Source organism: Ixodes scapularis, unplaced genomic scaffold (genome assembly GCF_016920785.2).
Source record: "Ixodes scapularis isolate PalLabHiFi unplaced genomic scaffold, ASM1692078v2 PGA_scaffold8__174_contigs__length_109621045, whole genome shotgun sequence".
Classification (NCBI taxonomy): domain Eukaryota; kingdom Metazoa; phylum Arthropoda; class Arachnida; order Ixodida; family Ixodidae; genus Ixodes; species Ixodes scapularis.
This window is the reverse complement of record NW_024609883.1, coordinates 36,692,458-36,716,005: the sequence shown is the minus strand read 5'-3', so window position 1 is coordinate 36,716,005 and position 23,548 is coordinate 36,692,458. Positions and strand designations below refer to the sequence as shown.

Here is a 23,548-nt window from a genome sequence, read left to right as displayed (position 1 = left end):
AAATTTTCGCGCACCCTTAAATTTCGCGAATTCTTCAATTCGGGAAATTCGCGAAAATTGAGGGCTCGCGAACATTAAGGGTTTTACAGTAGTGTCATGCGGGAGTGAAACTTCGGCGAAGGCGTATTTTTGTATATTTTGTTCGAGGAGATGCCCCCTTTTAAGGCTCAAGCGTGTGCATATGCGAGTCGAAATTGTGGTTGCCCTATAGACGCACCTTGCGTCCCAAAGACTACGTCATTAAGACCTCCACCCTGGAATGATTCAGCCAGTTTTCATAAACTGATTGGCCTGTCTGCCACTAAACGTCAAGTTATATCACCTCGTTACTTGAACTCGAACTCAATTGGAGTTTAAGACACTTTGTGACTTGAACTCAGATTGAATTGAATTGCATCGAATCGACTTAACACAAGTTACGTTTAAGTCACTTTGCGACTTAAACACAACTCGTCTCGAAAACAGACACTAAAATGTCAATAAGCATAGCGGCAAGGTATGGTGTTGAGAGCCAACTGGTTCATCGTCTACTACTAGAAGAAGCGACAATATAATCAGAAAAAAATGAGCGAGAACAACAGGGCCAGGGGCACTGGCACCTAAGTTTATTGGAAATAAAATGAATAATTATATGCCCCCCCCCCCAAAAAAAAAAAATAATCAAGTTCATGGCTCGAACCTGTCTTTTTGTAAGAAATCAAACTCGAAGCTCGATAAGGGCTCGAAATACTACCTGACGGAGTCTTCCCCTAGTGTTCTTCCTACAAATGATTCGTGCTTGCTTTTTAGTAGATGCACTTCTTTACGGTCATTTCTTGATATCGATATCTTGGCAAGAGGAAAAGAAAGGACTCTTAGGGAAACATATATACGCCTGTACTATAAGAACGTAAGGGGATGACTACGTTCGCAAAGCACCCTTTGTCTTCCCCCCCCCCCCCCTTTTTTTTTTTTGTCTATTCGCTATGCTCCTCTTGTCCTATTGCGCCCCGGGTTTGATTTCTTGAGTAAAAAAGACATAAAAACACGACTCTGTTTTTTTTTTTTTTCATTTTTTCTTGTGAGTGCGTGTGCGTTTTTAATTTTAAATATACTTAGTTGCGAAAAATCACCTTCCGCCTTGGTTGCGTTGGGTTTTTATTTAGGCCGCTTTTTCTAGCACAGTAGACATATGTAGAACTGGTTTATTTAAAATTAAAACATTTTATGTTTATAGGTTATGCACAAAGTAACTTCCTGCAGCGTGATGTGCTCAACAGCACACAGCAATATGTGCGATGGCACAAAAAAAAAAAGGTTGATGTGGTAACTTTTAAATAAAACGATATTTTAAACACGAACGTAGAGAGCTATGCTGTGCACATGAAAGAATAATGGCCTTATTAACAGTTATGTTATTGCTAAAATATAGAAAATAGTGAGGACTGAAACTAACTGTTATCGGCCAATATCGTGTTTACATACAAACTCACAAACTTTAGGCACCCTTTTTTGACCAGCAATGCACGCTTGAAAACGCAACATTTTTTCTGCAGAATTAGACTCTCTTTATTGGCTTGTTTGGAGTCTGCGAGTTCAGCAGCGAATGCACGATTTGACAACAGAGTGAATGCTTCCTCATCGCTTCCACTATGGTTCAAATATTTTGTTCCTCTTTCGGGTCAAAATACTGGCAGTGCCCCGCGAGGCATCTTGCGCTGGAAAAGTCTAATAAAAATTCAGCGTAAAAATTTTGCTATGTATAAAACAACCATCACCTAAACGCTTGCCAAATATACTTTATGCAAGAAAGTGTCAGAATGCCATATTTGTTGTTTTTATGTAGAGCAACCGCACACCGAGCGATGCTCCATTATCACAAGGCTAGAATAATGATTAATGTTTTTTTAAACATATCGACATTACTTTCAGTCAACCTTCAGGAAGCTACTAAAACTAAGAAAAAAAAGTTTGCGCGATATATACATAACACTGCTACCATTCTGTTAAGGCACCTTACACTGAGTGTGAAGAAACTTGAAACAACCAAAAGTGGAAGAGACAGGGAAAGAAGTGAGTCAGACGGCGTCTCATGATAAACTTACACCAGCTGGCCTGCGTTCTCATTGTGTTTACGTACAACAGCTTTCTTGAAAATAAACCTGGTGGGAACAGGTGGGCAGTTACGACGCGGACGGCTAAGGAGTACGTCGCCACCTCGCGGAGCGCGAAGGAGTTTGCGCAATTACGCTCGTTCTGCTGAGGAACGAGCTGGATGGGATAACCCGTGAGGCGTTCGCGGGCGCCTCATCTCGGAGCCCATGCTCGGCGCCGCAGTATGTTCTTATTCTTTGCACTACGGTGGGTTAATCAAAGAGGGAGGTGTGGCGGTATAGCTTGCGTTTCGTAACGCCCGAGAGAGGTATCTCGCTTCATCCGCCAGTGTGACTTAATATCCTATATCACCATGGCATAATTTCAAAACGCTTCCTTATGATGGATTACTCTCCTCTGTATAAACCGAGCCGCCGGACCGTTCTGGCCCACGCAATTGTCACACATCCCCTTTTTAGTCTACCGTATTCACAGGGCCGAAGCTATGCCTCAGCACAGCCACGCGCGCACGCACGCGCCTTTGATAAACACGATCATTCTACGGGTAGATGTCAATTTGTCAGTGCTTGTTTACAACTGCCCTCGAGATAAGTTTTACTCGTTACTTTATTCGCATCTATGCTACCGTTGTTTTCAACTCGGCCTCCCGACATTATATTGCCGTCTTGATTAGTGTAATCGCACGAAGATCGAACGAAGCGAAATTAATATTTGTTTACATTCTTTGTCTTTTTGTATTCGGGGCTGCTTTTTCTCGGTTTCACGTCCGTGGTTTTGAGTGGGTTTGTTGAGGTGGCGAGCGAGGTCCGAGAAAGAACGACCTGAAAGCTTGCGTACCAGATCTCAACTGCTTTATTGTTCTTCCTCGTCGATCTCCATTTTCTGTCTCCCCAAGCGGGAGTGAAAATCAATCATCTCCAATGAAGAAGTGCGCATGGTCGTTCTCGCGTGCGGCGAGCTGTGTGGCATTGAGCCACTACAACACTCCCCCTCTGGTGAGTGCGCGAGCGATTTCACTGCGGAAAAGAAAGAAAAAAAAAATAGGTCAGAAATTTAGACGAAAAAGGAGGGGGGGGGGGGGGGGTTTGGTGCGCCGTTCACAGCGCGTGTGCTGCCCGATGCTAGTTGGCAGGGGCAGTGGGGGTCAGTTCGGGATCTCCGTAGATGGAGCCGGCGGTCTGGCGAGGGGCGTGTTCGCGGGGGGGGGGGGGGGGGGGGGGGGGGGCTGCCGTGGTTCCGACGGGGTCCATGTGGGTCGGTTTTAAACGGTCGACTGACACGACCTCCCGACGACCGCGCCTGTCGATTGTGAACATCTTATCCCCTCTACGCAAAACCTTGTACGGTCCATCGTACGGGGGCTGAAGTAATCGTCGCACCGCGTCGTGTCGAACAAACACGCGCGTGCAGGATGCGAGGTCTGTGCTCAGATGAATGGCTCGTGTCGTTGGCTGACGCGGGGGTGTAGCACGAAGCTTGCCCATGATGCTGCGGAGACGAGACGCGTAGTCGCAGGGGTTGATCTGGGCCTCCCTTTGGCTGGACAAAAAGAACTCGCCGGGGAGACGCATTGTCGTTCCGTAGACAAGCTCGGCTGCGCTGCAGCCGATGTCTGTTTTCAAGGCAGTCCTGATGCCCAGGAGGGCGAGAGGAAGCGCTTCCATCCAGGAGTGCTCCTCGTTCGCCATCAAGGCTGCCTTGAGTTGGCGATGCAATCTCTCCACCATGCCATTGCTCATCGGATGGTAGGCCGTGGTTCTTACACGGGTGGTGCCAATGACCTGAGTAAAGGCACTGAAGAGGGTGGATTCAAATTGGCTGCCTCGGTCCGTTGTGATGGTAGACGGCACGCCGAAACGAGAGAGCCAGTCATGGAGGAAGGCACGAGCGACTGTTTCGGCAGTGATATCGGGAATCGGAATTGCTTCCGCCCAACGCGTGAAACGGTCGACACTCGTCAACAGGTACGCCTGACCTTGACAGGGCGGCAGCGGTCCGACTATGTCCACATGGACATGGTCGAATCGAGCGTCCGGTGTTGGGAAATTTGCCAAGGGTGTCACTATGTGACGGTGTACTTTCGTTCGTTGACAGGAAAGGCACTCTCGAGTCCATTGCCGGACGTCTCTGTTCATCCCGTGCCAGACGAAACGGGAAGTTACCATCTTCTGTGTCGCACGGATTCCTGGGTGCGACAGCATGTGCAGCGATGTGAAGGCATCCCGGCGGAGACTGGAGGGCACAAAAGGGCGGGGGTTACCTGTGGAAACATCACAGCACAGTTTGCCTTGCGCTCCGGTGAGAGGCAACCACTGCAGCTTTAGTGCGTTTTTTTATAGATTGCAGTCGGCTCAAATCTGGATCGCCACGCTGAGCTAGCGACAGTTTTCTTAAGTCGAATTCCGGGGGCAAGTTGAGAGCGTTGATTGGGTTACGCGATAGCGCATCCGCCACGGCGTTGTCTGCCCCTCTGACGTGGCAAATGTCCGTTGTAAATTCCGAGATGTAAGCCATCTGACGCAGTTCACGCGCTGTGTGGGCGCTGCCATCTGAGGTGAGAGAACGGAGGGCGTAGGTCAAGGGCTTGTGGTCCGTTAGTATAAAAAAATCTACTCCTTCCAGGAAATGGCGAAAGTGCCTGATTGCCGCGTAGATGGCGAGTAGTTCGCGCCCGAATGTGCTGTAGCGTCGCTCAGTAGGTGTCAGCTTCCTGGAGAAGAATGAGGTTGGTCGCCATACTCCGTCGTTGAGCTGTTGCAAAACGGCTCCGACGGCTGTATCTGAAGCGTCGACCATGACACAGTGTGGCACCCCTGGCTGAGGGTAGGCGAGGAGTGCAGCATCTGCGAGACAGTTCTTGATTCTTCGAAAAGCGTCTGTCGCCTCATCGGTCCAGTCAAGTGCAGTGGTTGGACTCTCTGGTGCTGCCAAGAGGCTGTGAAGAGGGTGCAGGATGGCCGCACACTGGGGAACAAAGCGGCGATAGAAATTTACCGGGCCGAGAAACTCGCGAAGCTGACGTTTTGAGTTTGGCGGGGGGAACTGTCTAATGGCTTCGATCTTCTCTGGAGTTGGTAGAATTCCCGAGCTTGAGATGATGTGGCCGAGGAAAGCCAACTTCTGTACACCGAGTTCGCATTTCGCGGTGTTCACCACGATTCCGTGTTCGGTCAGCCGCCGGAAAACGGTGCGCATTTGTTCCTCGTGTTCTTCCGGCGAGCTACTTGCAACGAGTACATCGTCGAGGTAGGCGTGACAGAAGTCAAGGCCATGCAGGACGCCGTCGATGAAGCGCTGGAATGTCTGGGCTGCGTTGCATAGACCGAACGGCATCCGGAGGAATTCGAATAGACCAAACGGTGTTGATATGGCCGTCTTCGGAGTGTCTTCTGTTGCCACGGGGATTTGATGGTAGGCTCGAACCAGATCCCCTTTAGAGAAGATTGTGGCGCCGTGCAAGTTCGTGGTAATATCGTGAATGTGTGGAACCGGGTAGCGGTCAGGAACTGTCGCTCTGTTAAGTGCTCGGTAATCTCCGCACGGGCGCCAGTCTCCTGGTGTGGACTTCGGCACCATGTGCAGTGGGGATGCCCAGGGACAGGATGATGGGCGGATTATCCCAAGCTCGAGCATGTGGTCGAATTCCTGACGAGCTACCCGTAGCTTCTCCGGCGATAGACGACGGGGCCGTGCGTGGACGGGCGGGCCTGTGGTGGTAATGTGGTGACGGACTTCATGCTTCACAGCCGAGTCCGCTTGCGGAAGGGGCATCAAATCAGGGAATTTCTGTAAGATTGCCGTGAAGCGGGCAGGGCCCGACGGTCCCAATAGCGTGGGGCTCAATGGGGGGTGCCTAGAAAGCTTGCCTTGCACGGCCGTTTGCGAGACGGGATCTCGGAGCCGTCTGTTGCACACGTCCACTAAAAGGCCAAAGTTCCGAAGAAAGTCTGCTCCGAGGATCGCAAACTTTACGTCGGCCACTATAAACACCCAGCGGAACGTCTCGTTGAGGCCCAGGTCGATGGACAGAGAGCGGTTCCCGTAAGTGGCGATTGTCGTGTTGTTCACGGCTTGGAAGGGGGACGAGTTCGGGTGTTTCCGATCGGCAGACGACGCCGGGATCACGCTCACCTCTGCGCCCGTGTCAACAAGGAAACGGACGCCCTTGTCGCGGTCGGTGAGGAAAAAGACCGAGGGACGGCTCTCTGGCAAGGCGGAGGCACTGGTCGCCCTCAGTGCCGGCCCCGGCCGTTTCCCGACGAGTGCTCGCAGGGTGGTACGCAGTTGCGTGCGGCGTTACCGTACTTGCGGTGATACCAGCATACCTTCTGCTGCTGTTGTTGTCGCGGCTTGGTACTCTGGTTAGACGGGCGGGAAACAGACTCCTGCAGTACAGCTACTGTGGCGGTTAGGCGCGATATCTCGTCTCGAATGTCTTACAACTGGTCAGAAGTAGCTGGCTCTGGTTGCACGGCTGAGACAGAGGAGAGGGCACGGCCATTAGTCTGTCGGCGAGCTCAGCCAACTTGGAGAGGTTCGTTTCCCCGGCGGAGATGAGTACCATCCGCACGTTTGTAGGAAGCCGCTGGAGGAAGAGTTCTCGGAGCATTATGCTGTCGAGATCCGTCGTCCTGGTCCCGAGCAGTTGTTGCATTTGACGGAGTAGCTGACTCGGTGTGCGGTCTCCGAGCTCAGTTTCGCGAAGTAGTTGCTGAAACCTCTGGGGTTCTGAAGGGGTAACCCTTCGAATGAAGGTCTCTTTGAGCGTCTTCTACGCATCTTCCGCGGGTGGAGCAAACAGCAAATCGCGGATCTCACACGCTGTAGCGGGCGGCAGACTACTCACCACATGGTGGTATTTTGTGAGATCTGCCGTGATGCGTCGTGCAGCGAATTGTGATTCCACTTGAATAAACCACAATTCTGGATCAGAGGTCCAGAAGGGCGGTAACTTGATGTTGACGGTGGAAACCGACAGGGGATCGTGCTCTTGTGGCGAGATCATGGCACTGCTGCCAAGTTCCGGGTCACCAATGTTGAGGTAGCGAGCGAGGTCCGAGAAAGAACGACCTGAAAGCTTGCGTACTAGATCTCAACTGCTTTATTCTTCTTCCTCGTCGATTTCCTTTTTCTGTCTCCCCTAGCGGGAGTGAAAATCAATCATCTCCAATGAAGAAGTGCGCATGGTCGTTCTCGCGTGCGGCGAGCTGTGTTGCATTGAGCCACTACAGGTTGTACGTTTTCCCACACCTTGGGTGCTTTTTCGGCGTAAATTTTGCGATTTCGGAGAAACAACCACGCGGCTTTTTAAAAGACGAAAGGGAAATAGAGGGCTCGGCCTTATGAATTTTCCACCTTCAGGAAAAGCGCCCGCGACAGGCATACTGGTAAAGTTCTCGCTATCAATAAGAAACGAAAACGACATAAGGTTTATGGGTTTCGAAAAAAAAAAAAAAAAAAAAAAACAGCCTCAGAGACAGTTTAGTGAGGGCTGTTACCGGGCAAACACAGAGCAGAGCTGTGTTCCAAGATTTGGTTCCATGAAGCCTGGGTGTTCGTTATCCAAGGACAGCTCTAATTCGGGGCTGTTCGTCTTCCCCGATCTTCGTGAACGACCAGCTGGGTGGCCACTTGTCGGGGGTTCATCCCTATTATACCTAAAATTACGGATCCCTAGATATTACCGAAGCGACACGTCACGAATGAACCAGTACTCAGTTTACAAACAACTCGGAGCCTGTCCACGCCAAGCGTGCGCAGGCAACAGATTCGCATGGAGGGAAGAGTCCGCGCAAGCGCCGTGGCGACAGAAGCTTCACCCCCGGAAGCGCAATGACAGAGTCGCGCGTTAGTTTACATTCGATGTCGTCGATTTTTTTTTCTTTTCTTTTTTTTATCTCGCAGCGCACCTCAACGCCCAGGCCTGTGACTGGCCAAACTCAAAGTGAAGACTCGGGTGTGCACGAGCTTTATGAAGAGTACGCCGATGTCATCACCGAGTTTTCAGACCCGGAAAAAGTCCGGGCCGTTGAACTCGACTTCAATCCCCTGAAAGACATCGGTAAGGAAGCGGAGCCGTAAACAACTGTTGGCCCGCTGCTGTTTTGCTAAGTTACAAGCATGCGCTTTTAAAACGGGTCGAAGAAAAGACGGGGCCTTTGAATCCATTAGTGAATATGTACCTGAAACCCAAGTAGAAGGCATTATGTATTCGAGACTAACGGTATGGTATAGAATTTCCCATGTTTGAGACCGTCGTCTGAAATATTTGCCGGCAACAGAAACGTATAAGGAAACGTATAAGGATATTTTCTGTTTTTATAATGAGCACATTTATGCATTAGCACAGCTTGGCATGACATTGGTTTGGAAATGATCTATTGAGCCCAATGTGTTGCTATATGGTAAACGGTAAAATAACTTACCCGGTATTAGTCTGTCACAACTCTGCTTAGTCGTATGGAATATTTCTGTCCCACCTATGTCTCTCTTCTTTTGGCTTTCATACACAGTGTGTGTGAATGTCGCATTCAGCAGCCGGTCTGATTCGTTAATGGAGTGAAAAACACGTTATTGAGTGCACAAAAAAGAAACGTTTCGTCGCCAGCTTGTTGGAAAAGATGCCAGGAAGGCAGTGGGAAGATGCACTATCTACATTGTAATAGAGCTATATAATCTGCTGGCTCTCAGCAACAAACTAAACCGCTGGACATGCATTTCCTCGCCCTTTGCCCCAAAAACGTTCAGTTGTACAAATATGTTGTTTCTGCATTTTCAGGGTTTCTAAGTACTAAAAAAGAACGCAAGATTGGTTCAAAGTATTCTGGCTGATTACAGCGTGGGGCAAACCAGTTTTGCTTTGACAGCTCAACTGTGCTGCAGCGAATTAGCAATATTCAAGTAAATGCTAGCCGGCACATTTGCTTCTGAGTGCGCCCGAGTGCGTTGCATTCACTTGTAACCGCTTACCACCGGTACACCATCAATTAGATGGCCCTAGAAAACTTTCAGCCTCCAAATATATTGTCATATTTTTTACTTATCGTTACTTAACGGTGCGCCTCACATTACACCAACAATGGGTTAAGCGACTATTTGACACAGATAGTGCCCAACGTTTCAGGTTAGGATCAGTTGGGGAACTCCCGGGAGGCAGCGGCGTCATTCTGTAGTGCTTCCGAGAGGCGGCGCTGGCGCCCCGTTGTGATTTGAGTGCGCGCCCCGCGGTCGTGGTATTTATTACCTTGGCGCGCTCTTAAAAGCGTGATTCGAAGGCTCCGATAGTGCACTACGCGGAACACGGTAACAGTTTACTAAACGTCCCTAGTATTTCTTTTCTGCGGCCTACTTTACTTACCGGACGCGCTAAATTGCTCATGGCGAAATTGCTCATCTACAGCTGGGAGACAAGTCGCCCGTTGAGGCGACTTGGCTCCCAGCTGAATCCCAAAGGTTATATGAACATGCACACAACCTAATTTTTCTTTTAACCGGACGTGCCTGCAGAAACTTCCGTTATATGACAGATGCTTTCAGACGTGCCCCAAAGAAAAGAGCTAAGACCACGGATATGTGCACTTCGTGGTGAGAAAACATTGTGCAATATACTAGGATTTTACTTTTTGCTTTGGTGCCCACATCCTCTTTAAATACACTTGGTTCAGCGGTAATTAGTTTCATTTTTTCTACAAGTTGTACGGCGGTTTGGTTGGCCACGGGCCAACACCCTTCAGAGCAGGAGGCTATCAGACGACGCGCAAGGGACCGATCGTAGTGGAACCGGAGCACCACCGCTTCGCCATCTACGGCTCGGATCCGCTCCGGCGCACCCCCGGTCTTTCCCAACTGGCCCTAATCTAAACCCGCTGATAGTGCGTAAATTTTATTTAAAAATAATTCAGCATTCTTAGCCTAGTTGTACTCAGCTCGGAAGTGCCCCAGGGGTACCCAATGGATGGCGCCTATGTACCATGTGTTCAGCAGTGAAACGCTTTCGGCACAGGAAATAATTTCTGTTGGGCCCAGCATTTGCTGAACAGTAGCGGAGATTTCCCCTCTACTTCATGTGCACTTTGGGACGTTCTTTGGTGGTGCTTTCGAACGTTGTTCGTACTTATAGCGCAAGGCAGGACACAGTCGCTCACACTCTGCTGGCTATCGTCAAGGCCCCCGCTGTTGTTATCATCAAAACCTCCCCGAAAAAAAAAAGGAAGAGGAGGCGAGGAGGAAAGCCGTGTTTTTTGTGAGGTTGATGTGTTTACTGAAAACGTAGACGCCCGCCGAAATGGTCACGCTTTTTTGGCGTTAACTGCACAAAGCGTGTAAACTGTTTGTACATCCCATTACTGGGGAACGCAGTGGCACTCGAGCACATTCTAAGGAAAATGTCTGAGCACGACTTATAGTTTAGATAACATTATGCGGAGTTTTCGTGTTGTTGTTAGCCAGAATGTTGTTCGTTTGACAGATTTAGTCGTGGAAGGCAAGCAGTGTCCTCGTCGACTCAGCGGCAAGGACAGGGATCGCCACGAACAGGAAGTCATTCTGGAGAAACTGAGGACTGAAGGACTCGTACTGCGACCAGAAAGCAAGGCGTCCGGAGGAGTAGCGTACGTGGTTTTTTGTTTCTTCACTACCAGGGACAATCATGCTAGATACCAGGAGAAATCGCAGCTAACATACTTTAGAAATGCGAAGAGGGCAGGTCGGTTTTTTTTTTTTTTTGGGGGGGGGGGGGGGGGGAGGGGCGGGAGAATGCCAGAGTTTATGCGTGAAGGGAGAGGGAGACGAGAGCGATAACCATTGTGCATTGAAAAGACGCGTATTTCTAAACAGTTTTTTTACAGCGGAGCTGTTAAAGGCTTGTTTCCCCAGGATCGTGTCCGGTTCCAAACACATGTCGACACCCGTGGCTAACACAACACTCTTGTTGCTGCCGTCGCTCATAGATGGCGATAGCCGTCCAGAGTGTTGTGCTTGCCGATTGTCTGCTTGCCGCAGTCGCTCATAAATGACGGCAACATTTCTTCGGAGGAAGAAGAGCGGGAACGGAACGAGCGGCGATGTGCGCAGCAGCGCGAATGGTTCCGCAACCGCCGTGAGGTCGCTATCGTCTAAAGTTATACTGCGTCAAGCAAATTAGATTCGCTTGCGAAAGAAGAGCAGATCGCTCGCCTGGAAAGCCACCGCCGAGAACAAAAGCGGCAGCTCCGCTGCTCTTCCTTCTTCACCAGAGTGGAAAGGCTGGAAATGGTTTTTATTGGAGTTTTGTGTATATTGTGGTACACCAATGTACACAAAACTCAAAATTTATGAGTCACGTTCCAGTAAGCGTTTCGTTTGAAGCCCAAAAACGAATGAGAGCAACTGAAAAAAAAAATCCGAAGGTTGCCTCGACATTTCTGTCGATGTTGTTATGACATTGGATGGGCACAAAGTGAACGACGGAAAAGGAGACTTGCAGTTAACGCAGGGACTACGACATATTTTAGAGTGTTCAATTACGTAACTTTACGAGGGCAAGAAAAGGCATCATGGGTGGTTGGTGGAGTGGGCATTAGATGAAATTAACATGTGTTAGTGGTCGAGCGTAAAAAGCTGGCGTGGTTTTCATTGTTTCAAAAGATACTCTGTAGGTTACAAGAACCCAACTAACTTCGTACTGTTTAGGAGTTACCTTCGTACCTCTCCATTGTGCCATTTGCAACAGGACAATACATACGCGCCACTAGCCTTCTCAGCAGACATCCGGATCTTAGATCAGGTTGCCGATAACATTGTGGAATAGAAAAATGGATCTACAAAAAACTTCCTATTCTGCCGTAGCAGACTAAATAAACCCGTAATAGAACCAAGCTATAGCTCAACACTTAATGACTATCCTTTTATTCCAGGTTCGAGCTCGTTTCCGCCAGCGCCGCGTCCGACACCGGAGGACTGCGGTCGCAGACGCGACAACTTCCTCCTTTGCTCCAAAAACGGAAGAAGACAACGAAAGGATCTGTCGAACCCGACGTCACAGAGAGAAGCATTCGTGACAAGCTAAAGAGGGCCGAAGACCGCAGAAAGGTATAGGCAACGTATATTCTCCCAGCAGCCGGGATAATGATTTCCCGTAATTCTATCGGCAGCCTCTTCCCATTGGCAGTCTGAAATCACGTGACAACTGCGGGCAGAAGGCTGACTTTCTTGTCAACCCGGCATTTCGTGTAAACACGTTTCATGGACAACTTGTTGTGGATATAGGTTTAATGGATGCAAGTTTCGTTTTCACTAACGTTTCATCAATACTCGTTACGCGAATTACGCGCTGTAGGGACATTTTGTTCCGCGCACGTCACTGGGGCGCGTGTTAACCTACCCTGCCCACCCGTTCACGCCGCTTCGCGGCGACAGTCTGCGGCGGCTAATTAGAAAAAAAAATGTTAACCCACCTGGCCCACCCGTTAACGCCACCTCGCGGCGAAAGTCTGGATCGGCTCCTTACCGAAAAAAGCTAACCTGAGCTGTGGATGCGCCAAGGGGAGGCGACTGCAGGAAGAATTTCGGGGAAATTATTCTCCCTGCTGCCGGAAAAATAGACACTACCAAGGTATATACGCTCGAGCCACACTCCCTTATACACTTTTTCCAGAAATGCGCAGCCGTTTTGAATATCGTAACGGCTGCGGCAAAACATCTTTATAATTTCTCCACGCTGCTGGAACGTGTTTATAAAGAATGCGTGATACTAGCTCATTCTTGTTTCGCCTCACCTATATATTCTCGCTTATCCAGGTTGAAAAGTTTTGTTATTTTTTCGTCGCGCTTACCACATACAGAATCCACGTGAACGAAAGAAAACCGAAAACATCTATTGTTCATATTCACCTCAAGAACCGAAGTAATACAAGTCCAAAACCTCGCGGAACGTAACTCATTTCCTCCCTAATATAATAGAGTTTGAAGGTGGGCGAATCGGTGCATATTGGTAACAAAACAAAAGAGACGAAAAACCAAAAAGAAAAAAATGGGACATGGAATAGAGGAAGAAATACGCAAATACAGCGTTGACTCACAACTTCGGTTACTTTCTCATCTTCCTCAGTAAATAGAATCAATGAAGTGTGCTTTTATTGATTACTATTCCAACTTTATTGCTTCTGAGTATTAAAGCAGATGAGAGAGAAAACGAACTCGTGAGTCAGGGCTGTTTGTGTCTTTCGTCTCTCCCTGTGTTCTGGTTGTTCGGGCTGTTTTCTCCTGTCCCTAGTCATGTGGTGAATTAAGATATTAGTAGGTAGAACTTAGATTATTTTTGTGAAACTTTATCGAGACGTACTATTCGGTTCTAATGAAATGCGAGCACTGTAACGCGTTGCCGTCGAAATATGCTGCGCCTTCAGAAGCGAAACTGAAAGAAACAAAACAAAAAAACTGCGGGGTGGAAAGTAGGGTGCTACGAGGGTGTGCGTCCTACTCCGATGTGTTTGAACCTGGCCCAGCTCATCCCAAGATTCGACGCTTTGCCGGTAGTGCCCTGGAAGCTCCGTCACGATTCGCATTTCATTCGAGCCCCGTGGCAACTCTTTTCGAAGGCCAAAGAGCACTGTTTCTTCTTTCGCCAAGCAAGTAATGTAAGCACTACTTCCCGCAGCGCATAAAGAATGCGTTAAAAAAAAGGTATTTTCTTTGATGTGACAGCGAGCATAGATAACATGTAGGGTTTATATTTTTCATCACATACCGCAGGTCGGCGGGGCAAAGATTGAACACGAATGGTGCGTCAACGTTTGGGAGGGACTCGTGTTCTCTACGATTGGGCACGAGTGCCAGCCGAACGGTGGCGCGGCGCTCGTGTCCGATCGGTAGTTGGTGTTCGCTTACCGTGGGTGGCGGAAAATCCAGCACCACGGCCTGGTTATGTCGTAGATGTTGGACCCAGCCGCCGGAAACGCGCCCGTTGTTTACATGGGAATTCGACTATATGAGTCTCGGTGTTGGTTGTCTTAGGGTGGAAAGTTGGGCGAGTTGGTGGTACATAATTAACAAAAGAAAAATAGCGAAAAAAACAACAACGGAGGACAAGACGACGAAGTGTACAAACCGAGCGCTGACTCTCAACTGATTTATTGGAAGAAAGCAAAAATCGACAAGCTTCACGGATCATCAAAAACATCAAGCCACCGCCGTACCGCAGGCGTCAGACTTGCTCAAGGATGCCAACTCTTTGTCAAATAATGCGATGGAAGGCGAACTGACGCGCCTATCTTTTTGTTTGGAAATATAAACGGCCTCTAAAATTTCTCTAGTCCTCTGTTGACCATGTCGTCCTAAGATACTGGTTTTATCAAGAACCGGCGTGCAGCAGTTGCCTGCTGGCGCTGATCTAACCGATAGAGGTTAAAACCTCAATAGAGCTTGCTCTCTTAGCCTCTCGTGTACATGAATAACAAAAATGAAAACAGCAAAAAAAAAAAAAAGACAAAGTGAACCAACAGAGCACTGACTCTCAACTGAGAAACTTTAGAGGCCTTTTATATTTTTAAGCTAAAAGACAGGTGCATCAGTTCGCCTTCAATCCCATTTTCTTTTTGGACAGAGTTGGCATTTTTGAGCAGGTTTTACACGTGCGGGGAGGCGGTGACTTGATGTTTTTGATGCTTCGTGATTCTTTTCGATTTGTTTTTTCCGCCAATGAATCTGTTGAGAGTCAGCGCTCTATTTGTACACTTCGTCTTCTTGACGTCCGCTGCTGTTTTTTTTGCGCTGTTTTATTTTTTGTTAATCAGTTGTCTCATCTTAAAGTCAGGGAATGGTGCAGTCTTGCTTTGATTGGATCCGAGATTCGATGACACATTTATTCTGAAATAAAGAAGACGTTGCTAGATTGTTGGAAGATAGCCGTAAGGTTGTACCTACATTGTTGGAAGATAGCCTTAAGATTGTTTTTAGATTGTTGGAAGATAACTTTAAGATTGTCTTTCAAGAGGTCTTTATTACTAGGCTAGATCGAAAGTTTTTTTGTCCTTGTATGTTTTTCGTGCAGAAACAAGAACGAGAGAAAGTGAAGAAAACACAAGTATCCAAGGACAAATCCACGCCACTAAAGCCCGTCGAAGAGACAAAGCTTTTGAAGCAAGCGGTCAGGATGGCTGCAACTCTGGAAAGCAGGTAAGCAACGTACCGTTGGTTATTTAAGCTACCCTGCTAATAAAATTAATAAAACAAAATTAACAAAAATACATACAATACCATCCAGGAACAAACTAGAAGCCGTCCGTGATTGATGTAGCTACCTCAATGGTACGTTTGTTACCACGCTGTGGCTTCCAAATTACTCCTTTCCGAGTTTTGTTTACAGTCGCCAAAAAATTATTTCCAGAAAGACAGGAAATGTGGACAAACGATATATTATAACCGCACAAACCTAGAAGAAAAAGCGAGGTATACAAAGAGAATTGAACAAAAGTTGGATTGATAGGGTTTCCGATGTTTGGCATTTATTCGTCAAAAGATTCGGCGTCAACAAGGAACGGATATTTCACAAGAGTAAAAGCTGCATTTTGACTAGTGTTCACGCTACATATACACATTGGTCACGACGCCAGAAGATGCACAAAAGCCGAGCGCAAGAAACGCGGCATTGCGAATAAAAACAAAACTCTCTTTGATTACGTTTAACTGGTCTTTCATGATTTGATAGCCATCATTATTACAAACGGACGCCGCATTACATGAACAGAAATAAGTAAAATAAAACGCCGAAAGGTATCTTTCATATCTGGTGAATAATTGCGCCGCTTATTTGTCTAAAACATTGACGCCATTTTATTACTCTTTTTAATATAAATACTGAAATCAATAAACTGGTGTGTATGATCTACCGCTTTACTTCCGCTAGATGACCAAAGCTATCGGTGTGTCATGAGGAAATTGAAAGTAAGCCGCTTACCTGTGTCACAGCAGAATTGTTAAGTTCACCATGTAGTGTCTGGCTTATTTTCCGCGCATGAGCGACATAAATTGTATTTGCATAGTGGCATACTACCTCAGCATTTTCAGCAAAAGTAAAGTTAATTCTGTACTCTTTTGAAGATAGTAAAACCACTGCATTTTCTCCATAACCCTATTTCTTCAGTCTTGCCGGCCATGGATATTTCGGCTTGAGAAATAGAAGGTTAGTCATGTTGCGTTGATTAGATTGGTATCTACCATGTAAATATTAATTCACCGTATTTTTGCATTTAACTGAAACAATGGCTCCTCCGTTCTTTTGGCATGTTAGTTTCTCACTCACTTTCATCATGGTAGTATCCAAAAAATTGATCACATAAAATAATTTGGTACTCTAAAGTAAATTTGCAGAGCATTAAATTGGGCTTTTAAAGCCGCATAATTCTAACTGAACGCATACACGTGGCCCAAAAAATTGAAATATCAAAGAAAATGATGCGCCCCTTGATTCTCGATCTTTTATGCTAGCAAGGCGACCTGGGCCAAAAGCTGCATTTTACTGTTTCAAATTGTTAGAAAGAAAACTACGTTGTTGGTTGCATAGGCGTTAACGAAAAAGAACTGGAATGATGTTCATTCCTAGTGCATTATAAAAAAAAGCAGTTGCAATTCCAGCCTTCCGATTATACCAGGTATCTTCGGTTAGGTATCTTATAAACGACACTGCCTTTTAGCTGGCTCTAAGAAAATACAACTTTTTTTTTGCAAAATTTATTAGAGCCATTTTTGTTTTGTTCTTGACATATGTCGACGTGCCATTGTATTTAGATTCAGAGTAATGCCTCTATGTGAATTAGAATAAAGTTTTGTTACCGTTCATCAAAAGTGTGTGTTCTCTTAAGTTTCAGTGGGTAATGTTGCCCCCCTGTCAGACCATCACCTTCTGTATAATCTATGCCTGTCGGACGGTGTAAAGTACAACGTGGGGCCGCCGTCCGAGAAGTTGCGTGGCGCCGCCGTTGCTTCAGGGTGGGGGCGCCTCTTCGTTGCAGCAGGATAAAGAGCCTAGATGGAAGAGAGGGTCCATCTCGAACCAGGGGCAGCGTTTGCAATATATTGGCTGACACCTCCTAAGGCGAGAGGTCGCAGGTGGGTATGTGCAACATTTTCGCGTGGCGAAGAGGAGAGCAGGTAAAAAGGCGAATGCGTATGCAGACGATCAAAGCTTTTGTTACCTCTTCGTGCGGATTGTATTGCAAAGACGGCCCGTAAACCACTTGATCGCAGTGGAGGAGCTATAAACTCTCTCTCATACAGGCTCTCAAGAGGCTAACGTTAAGGCTTTGGGCGCGACGCGTCATCAGCGTGTGCCCTAGGGAGCTTGTATTACAGAGCTTTTAACTGGTCAACAGGGGTCACGTGGTTTATGGGCCACATTTGTAATACGAGTTGCCAGTAGGTGACGAAAGGGTTGATCGTCTGCAAAGGCCTACACCTTTCCTCCTGCTTTCCTCCTCGCCACGCCAAAACGCAGCGCATGCGCACTTCCGACACACCTTCGCAGGTTGCGTCCGTCATTATATTTGCAAACGCTCCCCATGAATTGAGATAGAGACTTTAAGTGAGCTGTGCTTAGAGTATTGGCACTCCGTTTTCCGATCTGCTAATGGGAGCCCCCATCTTGGTGCTTAGAGCAGAGCCGACGCAACTGACGATCGTCAGAACTAAAAAATGCGACTCTCTCAGCTTTACACAGGGTGGTAGGAAGCTCAAGCACAAGTGATATCGTTTGCTCCGTCGCGGACGGTTCCAACATTTCTTTAGGACCAAAAAACGTTTCCTGAGATTTTAGGTAAAGTTTAAGAAAACTGGCAACCATGATATTGTCACGAATGACAGACGATGACACAGGAGAAAACAGAATATACTAAAGATTTAATGGCGGCGAACTAAAGTCCCCAGATAACAGCTTGCTACAACTATCGACATTCTTTGAAGTGCCGACTGCGTGACGATGCAGGTTTTAGGAAGTGAATGGCATCGCACAGGTGGAGGTCTAAACTGAGTCACACCATTTTGATCCAGCGGAACGTGCTTTGTCATTTGCATTGGTTGTGGTTGTCGTTACTTGTAAAAGAAGTGTCAAGGGACTTTAAAGCAAACTTGTGACAGAAACGAAAACACACACACACACATAGAGAAAGCAACAGCGAGCGTCGACGGCGGCAGCAGCAAACGGCGATGCGTCGGTGTAACAGCTGGTTCTCGCGAGAGAAAATCAGCGAATGAATCGGCATTACGGCATTCGGCTCTTTATCAACTAGGGTTCGACCTACCTATACTCCGCGACAACTTTTCTTGGCAATGCAGTGGAAGGTACAGGCCCGCACCTTCCAATGCATTGCCAAGAAAAGTTGTCGCGGAGTATAGATGGCTCGGGAAAGAGCTAGGCCGAGACTGATTATACTTCGTTTCACCTTACGTCCGAGTGCAGCGTACGCTACGAAACGACAGAGCCAATCAAATAGCGGCAAGGGTGCAACGTCACGGAGTGCATCGTCGGGTGACCCAATCAGGTGCAAAAAGTGCGCTTTTGTCGCTGCTTGTTTGGCCCTATCATCTCGTAGCGTCCGCTGCGCTCGGACCTAGAGTGAAACGGAGTATAGACAAGGTCAATCTGGCCTCCTTATCCTTTATGCTCGGTGTAAGGGTGTACGCGAATCTTCTAGATGAACGGAGGAGCGTATCTTCTCGATCATGCACGCGGAAATATTTAAGCGCCAAGATGGCTAAAGTGTCATTACTCGGAAGCCTAGCTCAATTAGGGGCTCAAGTTCGAGGTAGACCCTCTCTTCAACCAGCTTTCTATAGCTTCCCAACGTAGGCAGCACCATCTTGCGGCGCACGCAGGCCTTAAAAGAGGAGGATGAATAAGTAAACACGACTGCCTCGGGAAGCACTTCCAACAGGGATAGTGTATAGAAACGGCGTTGGTCAGACATACGCAATGTTTTTTTTTTTTCCTTGACAAATGTAACCACATTAGCGAATTTTGATTCTCTACAGCTTGAATGTAAATAACAAAAAAAAAACAATACTGCTGACATCTGGTATATTGGCTATGAACCAGAATGATTATATTGATGTTGGCGTCGAAGCAGGATTGCTTTATTTTTTTTTAAAGAATACTGCGGCTCACATCTGAAAGCCATAACAGGGGTGCATACATGGTGATTTGGTGTGATGTACTTAAGAGCCCTTTCCTCGTGGCAGAAAAGATTGCCGAAACAAAAATATAAAGTGACCGAAGGTTTGCCATCTCGTTAAACAAGGAAATCCAATCGTTAATTGCCCGAGGAAAAAAAATTTGAAGACATTGTGCCTAATTTTATATTGTTTAATAGCGCTTATATGATTTTGTCTAGCTAAACCTCTTATTGAGAATTCAATGTATCTTTCACTATTGACGTTAAAGGTTACATTTAATAAAACATATATAAATTTCTCAATCTTTTTATTTTCGCTCTAACCTCCAATGGCTGGATGTTTGCTTGTCCCAGTAAACTTGACGCAAACACAGTACATAAGAAGTTATTAAATATTAATCGCCCTGCCAGTTTTCGGCCGCTTTCAAGTTTATTATTCCTGTCTGCTGTGTGCGGGTATACCAAACCGTGTGAGCGTATTCCAGTATAGGTCGTATGGGTGATTGGTAAGCAGTCTTTTTTGTTTCGGTGTCCGCGAGTTTTAAGGTGCGTCTAAGTGTGTACGATTTTCCCCTGGCTTTATTTTCTGTGTCGTCTATATGCTGATTCCAAAGTAGTTTAAACGTTTTTGTCACTCGAAGGCATTTGTATTGGTCAACACGTTTAACGGGGTTCGCATTTATTTTAGTAGCTATATTTCAAAAGATTCTGCTTCCTGTTTATTGTTTTTGCCACGGTTTTATCGTAGTTCATTTTTATTTGCCATTTGTTTTATCATTTCTTAAAATTTATTAATGCCTCGTTACGTATTACCTGATCTTGGGTGATTTTATTTGAGAGTAAATCACACAGTCATCAGCGAATAATTTAACGCGAACATGAATATCTTAAACGATATCATTAATATAAGTTAAGAATAAAAGAGGCCCCAACACGAAACCTTGTGGCACCCCCGATGTTACTGGAAGTAGTGAGGAAATCTTGTCATCGAGATGTATATGTTCCGTTCTGTTAGACAGAAAATAGACCACCCAAGTAAGTAATTGATAATTTTTTAGAATATCGGAATGGCTCAGGAGAAGTTTAGGATACGATACGTGATCGAACGCCTTTAAAAGGTCATGACAAGTTAGGCCTCTCTGACTCCTAGCATTTATTGAAAATGACAGCTCATGAAATAGCTCAATCAGCTGAGTACCCGTTGATAATGATATTTAAAAACCGTGCTGGAATGGAGTTAGAATACTATTATCATCATTATATTGAATCATGTCGGAAGATATTATGTGTTGAAGACGCTCGCAAGACGTACTAGTTAAAGATACAGGCCTATAGTTTGATGGGCCTGTATAAGTACACGTTTCAATTTATTTGCAGAGAGAAGCGACTGGAAGATATGGTCCAGAAATTAAAGGAGAAAGAACTTCATGCCAACGCAGTACGCCGAAGAAAATTTCTCCTCAGCGATCCCCACGTGTCCTCAACCGACGTCTCCTACTGATTCAGAAACTCCACGTCTTCAATTTTTCGTCTTTATGACCGTTCTAGGTACGCCTAGAACATGTGTTTACCTGCAAACTAGGTTCCGAAGAACCAATGTGTGCTATGAGCACCGAAAAATTATATTCTTTGACTGAAAGTACGAGCGGTGTTTGAGAATAAGTTAGCCTACCTTGGAATGAATTGGAGGATTAGAACGAAACTTCGCCAGTTTGCATCCTATCGCAAAAATGTGGGGCCACCATTGCTGAGAAGCGTTCTAAAAAACTTTAAGGTGGCTTGATTTTGCTCCAGGATAACGCGCTCCATGAAAACTACTGTGCCTCCTTGCATCAGATACATGAATGCGACTTTGAACTCCTATCCCACCCTGTATACTCGCCAGATTTGGCATTGTCTTTTCAGACTTTTATCTTTTCTCTGCCAGCAAACGACATTTGAACGAAGAGCGTCTTTACAGTGACGCCGCCGTCATGGACGATCTCCGTGAGTCATGTGAGGACAGAGACCAACATTTGTTTTCTTCCGGTTGGCTGCACTGGAGCACCGCTGGAAAAAGTGCATCACACTCAAGGGAGAACTCCGTAGCAAAGTTATAAAATGTCCTTAGCCTGGAAACAACTCCTTTATATTAAGACCGATTATTTCTCAAACATCCCTCGTAACCACTTTAAATTGATTCAAGGAAACTAAGCGAAGCGCTTTGAAATGTTTGTAGCTGACTGTTACCCCAATATACTCACTTTGGTTGTTCATTATGCTCTTATGTAGTTAGCATCATTATTAACAGACCTTCCCACTTGGACTGTGGTGCATCGATGGTATTACTTATTAGAAGATAGAACTAGATCATTCCGATGTCAGCTACACACGCTGTGAGGTATACTTGATAAATGGTGCCTCTTTTTTCTGCCCGGCTTATAAATTGTTCCCGTAGCTGCGCAGTAGCTTCGCAATGGGATTGAATGAAGCCGTTAGAATGCTAATGCGAGCTTGTGATACATTGAGTTCCTGAGCTCGAATTTGAGGTTGTGATCCCTTCAGTTTGCACACACGACTGTCCTTGCCGCTTGAGAGCAGTGATGTCTTGGACTACAATTCGTACATTCCAAAAGTTATTTTGATAAAACCTCCACAACACGGTTTGACTCATTTCATGAAATTTAGTGGTGGTTACGATGACGACTGAACCAACGTTGGGACAACGATTCTCTCCAAGCTCCGACATTGGCATGGTGCTGTTATTTTTTTCCAGGGTAGTATAGTGTACATATTTTTCTGCTTAATATGTTAAGCGCTGGCCGACTCAAATATACTTATGTGATTAGATACTCGCTCGCTGCAAATAAACGATTTTCGATCATCTTCCTGTTTTTAGCGTCAAAATGCGAGGTCAATATAAAGAGCGTGTCTCACTATTGAAACATAGAAGTTCTGTCTCACTTCTCGTGTCTAGAATATCTAGTATAATAATGTGATGTACATGGCGAAAACATTCAATAGACGTGTTCCCAAACAATGAGCTGCAACTCTAGATCCAACATTTTGCTACGCCTGTGGTTCCGCAAGCTTTTCTATGTCTCGATTTGTCAAGAAAATGAGACACTGTACGTAAACTTTTTACACTCAATTTAATGTTTAGCGTACAACACTGTCAAAGCTGCTCGCTCTCGCCTTTAAATGAATATAGCTTTTCGCTTACACGAGAACGCGTGCAAATCAGACTCAAGACACTGCAGCTTTGACAGCGTTATGCACTAGGGAGGAATCAGAGCATAAGATTTCTCCAAAAAAGGGGGAAAAAACTCCCAGTTCTCATGAACGGTTTTTCACGCTCTTATTATCAGGGATAGTATAGTAGCTCAAGTGTTTGATAATATTAAGCGAGCGTGGACCGCCATGCCAGCCAGCGCCGTGCCGCGGAGAGGTACGACGATACTGGCGAGATTAGGCGCTTGCGCACAAATCTCCTTCCGCTGCAAGCGTCGTCTGCTAGGTTATTCCGTTGACCGCACACAACCCCTTTTCCTTACCTGCTGGCAGAGATAACCACCTTTAAGCAAAGAACTTAACGCTTGCTTGAGTGATAGTGCTCAGGCGTAACATAAATCGCGCGCCACTGTTTATACCGTGCAGACATTTTATCTACCAACAGATAAGAGTACCAGAGAGTGAGAGAAGGAAAGAGAAGCAGGCGGGGAATAAACGATTATATCAATTAGCGCACTGGGCTTCTTTTCTACAGAGCAGGGGCTCTGTGCGGTCAGCGGAATAACCTAGCAGATGACGCCCGCACCGTAAAGAGCATTGTGCGCACGCGCCTAATTTCTCCCGTATCACCGCACCCCTCCGCGGCACGGCGCTGGCCGGCCCGGCCATCGACGCTCGCTTGATATAATTAAAAATTGGGCCACTGTACGTCAGATGTCTTAACAACGTCTTAGTGCTGAAATGAAAAGTCAATTCAAAAGTCGATACGTCGGGTATGTGTGCGAATTATATATCCATGAATAACACGCTAAAATAAATGAAGCAGTAGGCAAGGTTCAGTTCGAAACCCTTTACTGAACCGCTGGATTCGTAACAGGCGCATAGCCACTCATAAGTTTATTCATTACATCGATACTTTGAAAACACTCCAGTTTTATCTTTCGTTTTTTTCTTCTCGTGGGCCAAATTAAACTCTAACAGAAAAGCGAGGTATACATTTGGAGAAATGGTCTCTGGGCCTTTTAGGATATACACAGGAGCAGGAACAGAAACATGAACATAAACACAGGAGAGAAGCACTGATATATCATTAGGAGTGGGCC

General features: G+C 46.4%; 1 protein-coding gene across 1 annotated transcript in view; it reads left to right on the top strand.

The window, feature by feature from the left end:
* Positions 1-20,736, top strand: part of LOC121045875 — a 36,316-nt gene extending 15,580 nt beyond the window's left edge. Inside the window, exons 2-6 of the mRNA XM_040499280.2 lie at positions 7,999-8,155; positions 10,562-10,703; positions 11,988-12,162; positions 15,122-15,246; positions 20,613-20,736. Coding sequence (XP_040355214.1) covers positions 7,999-8,155; positions 10,562-10,703; positions 11,988-12,162; positions 15,122-15,246; positions 20,613-20,736 — 723 coding nt within the window. The remainder of the gene's footprint in view (positions 1-7,998; positions 8,156-10,561; positions 10,704-11,987; positions 12,163-15,121; positions 15,247-20,612) is intronic.
* The last annotated feature ends 2,812 nt before the right edge of the window (positions 20,737-23,548 follow it).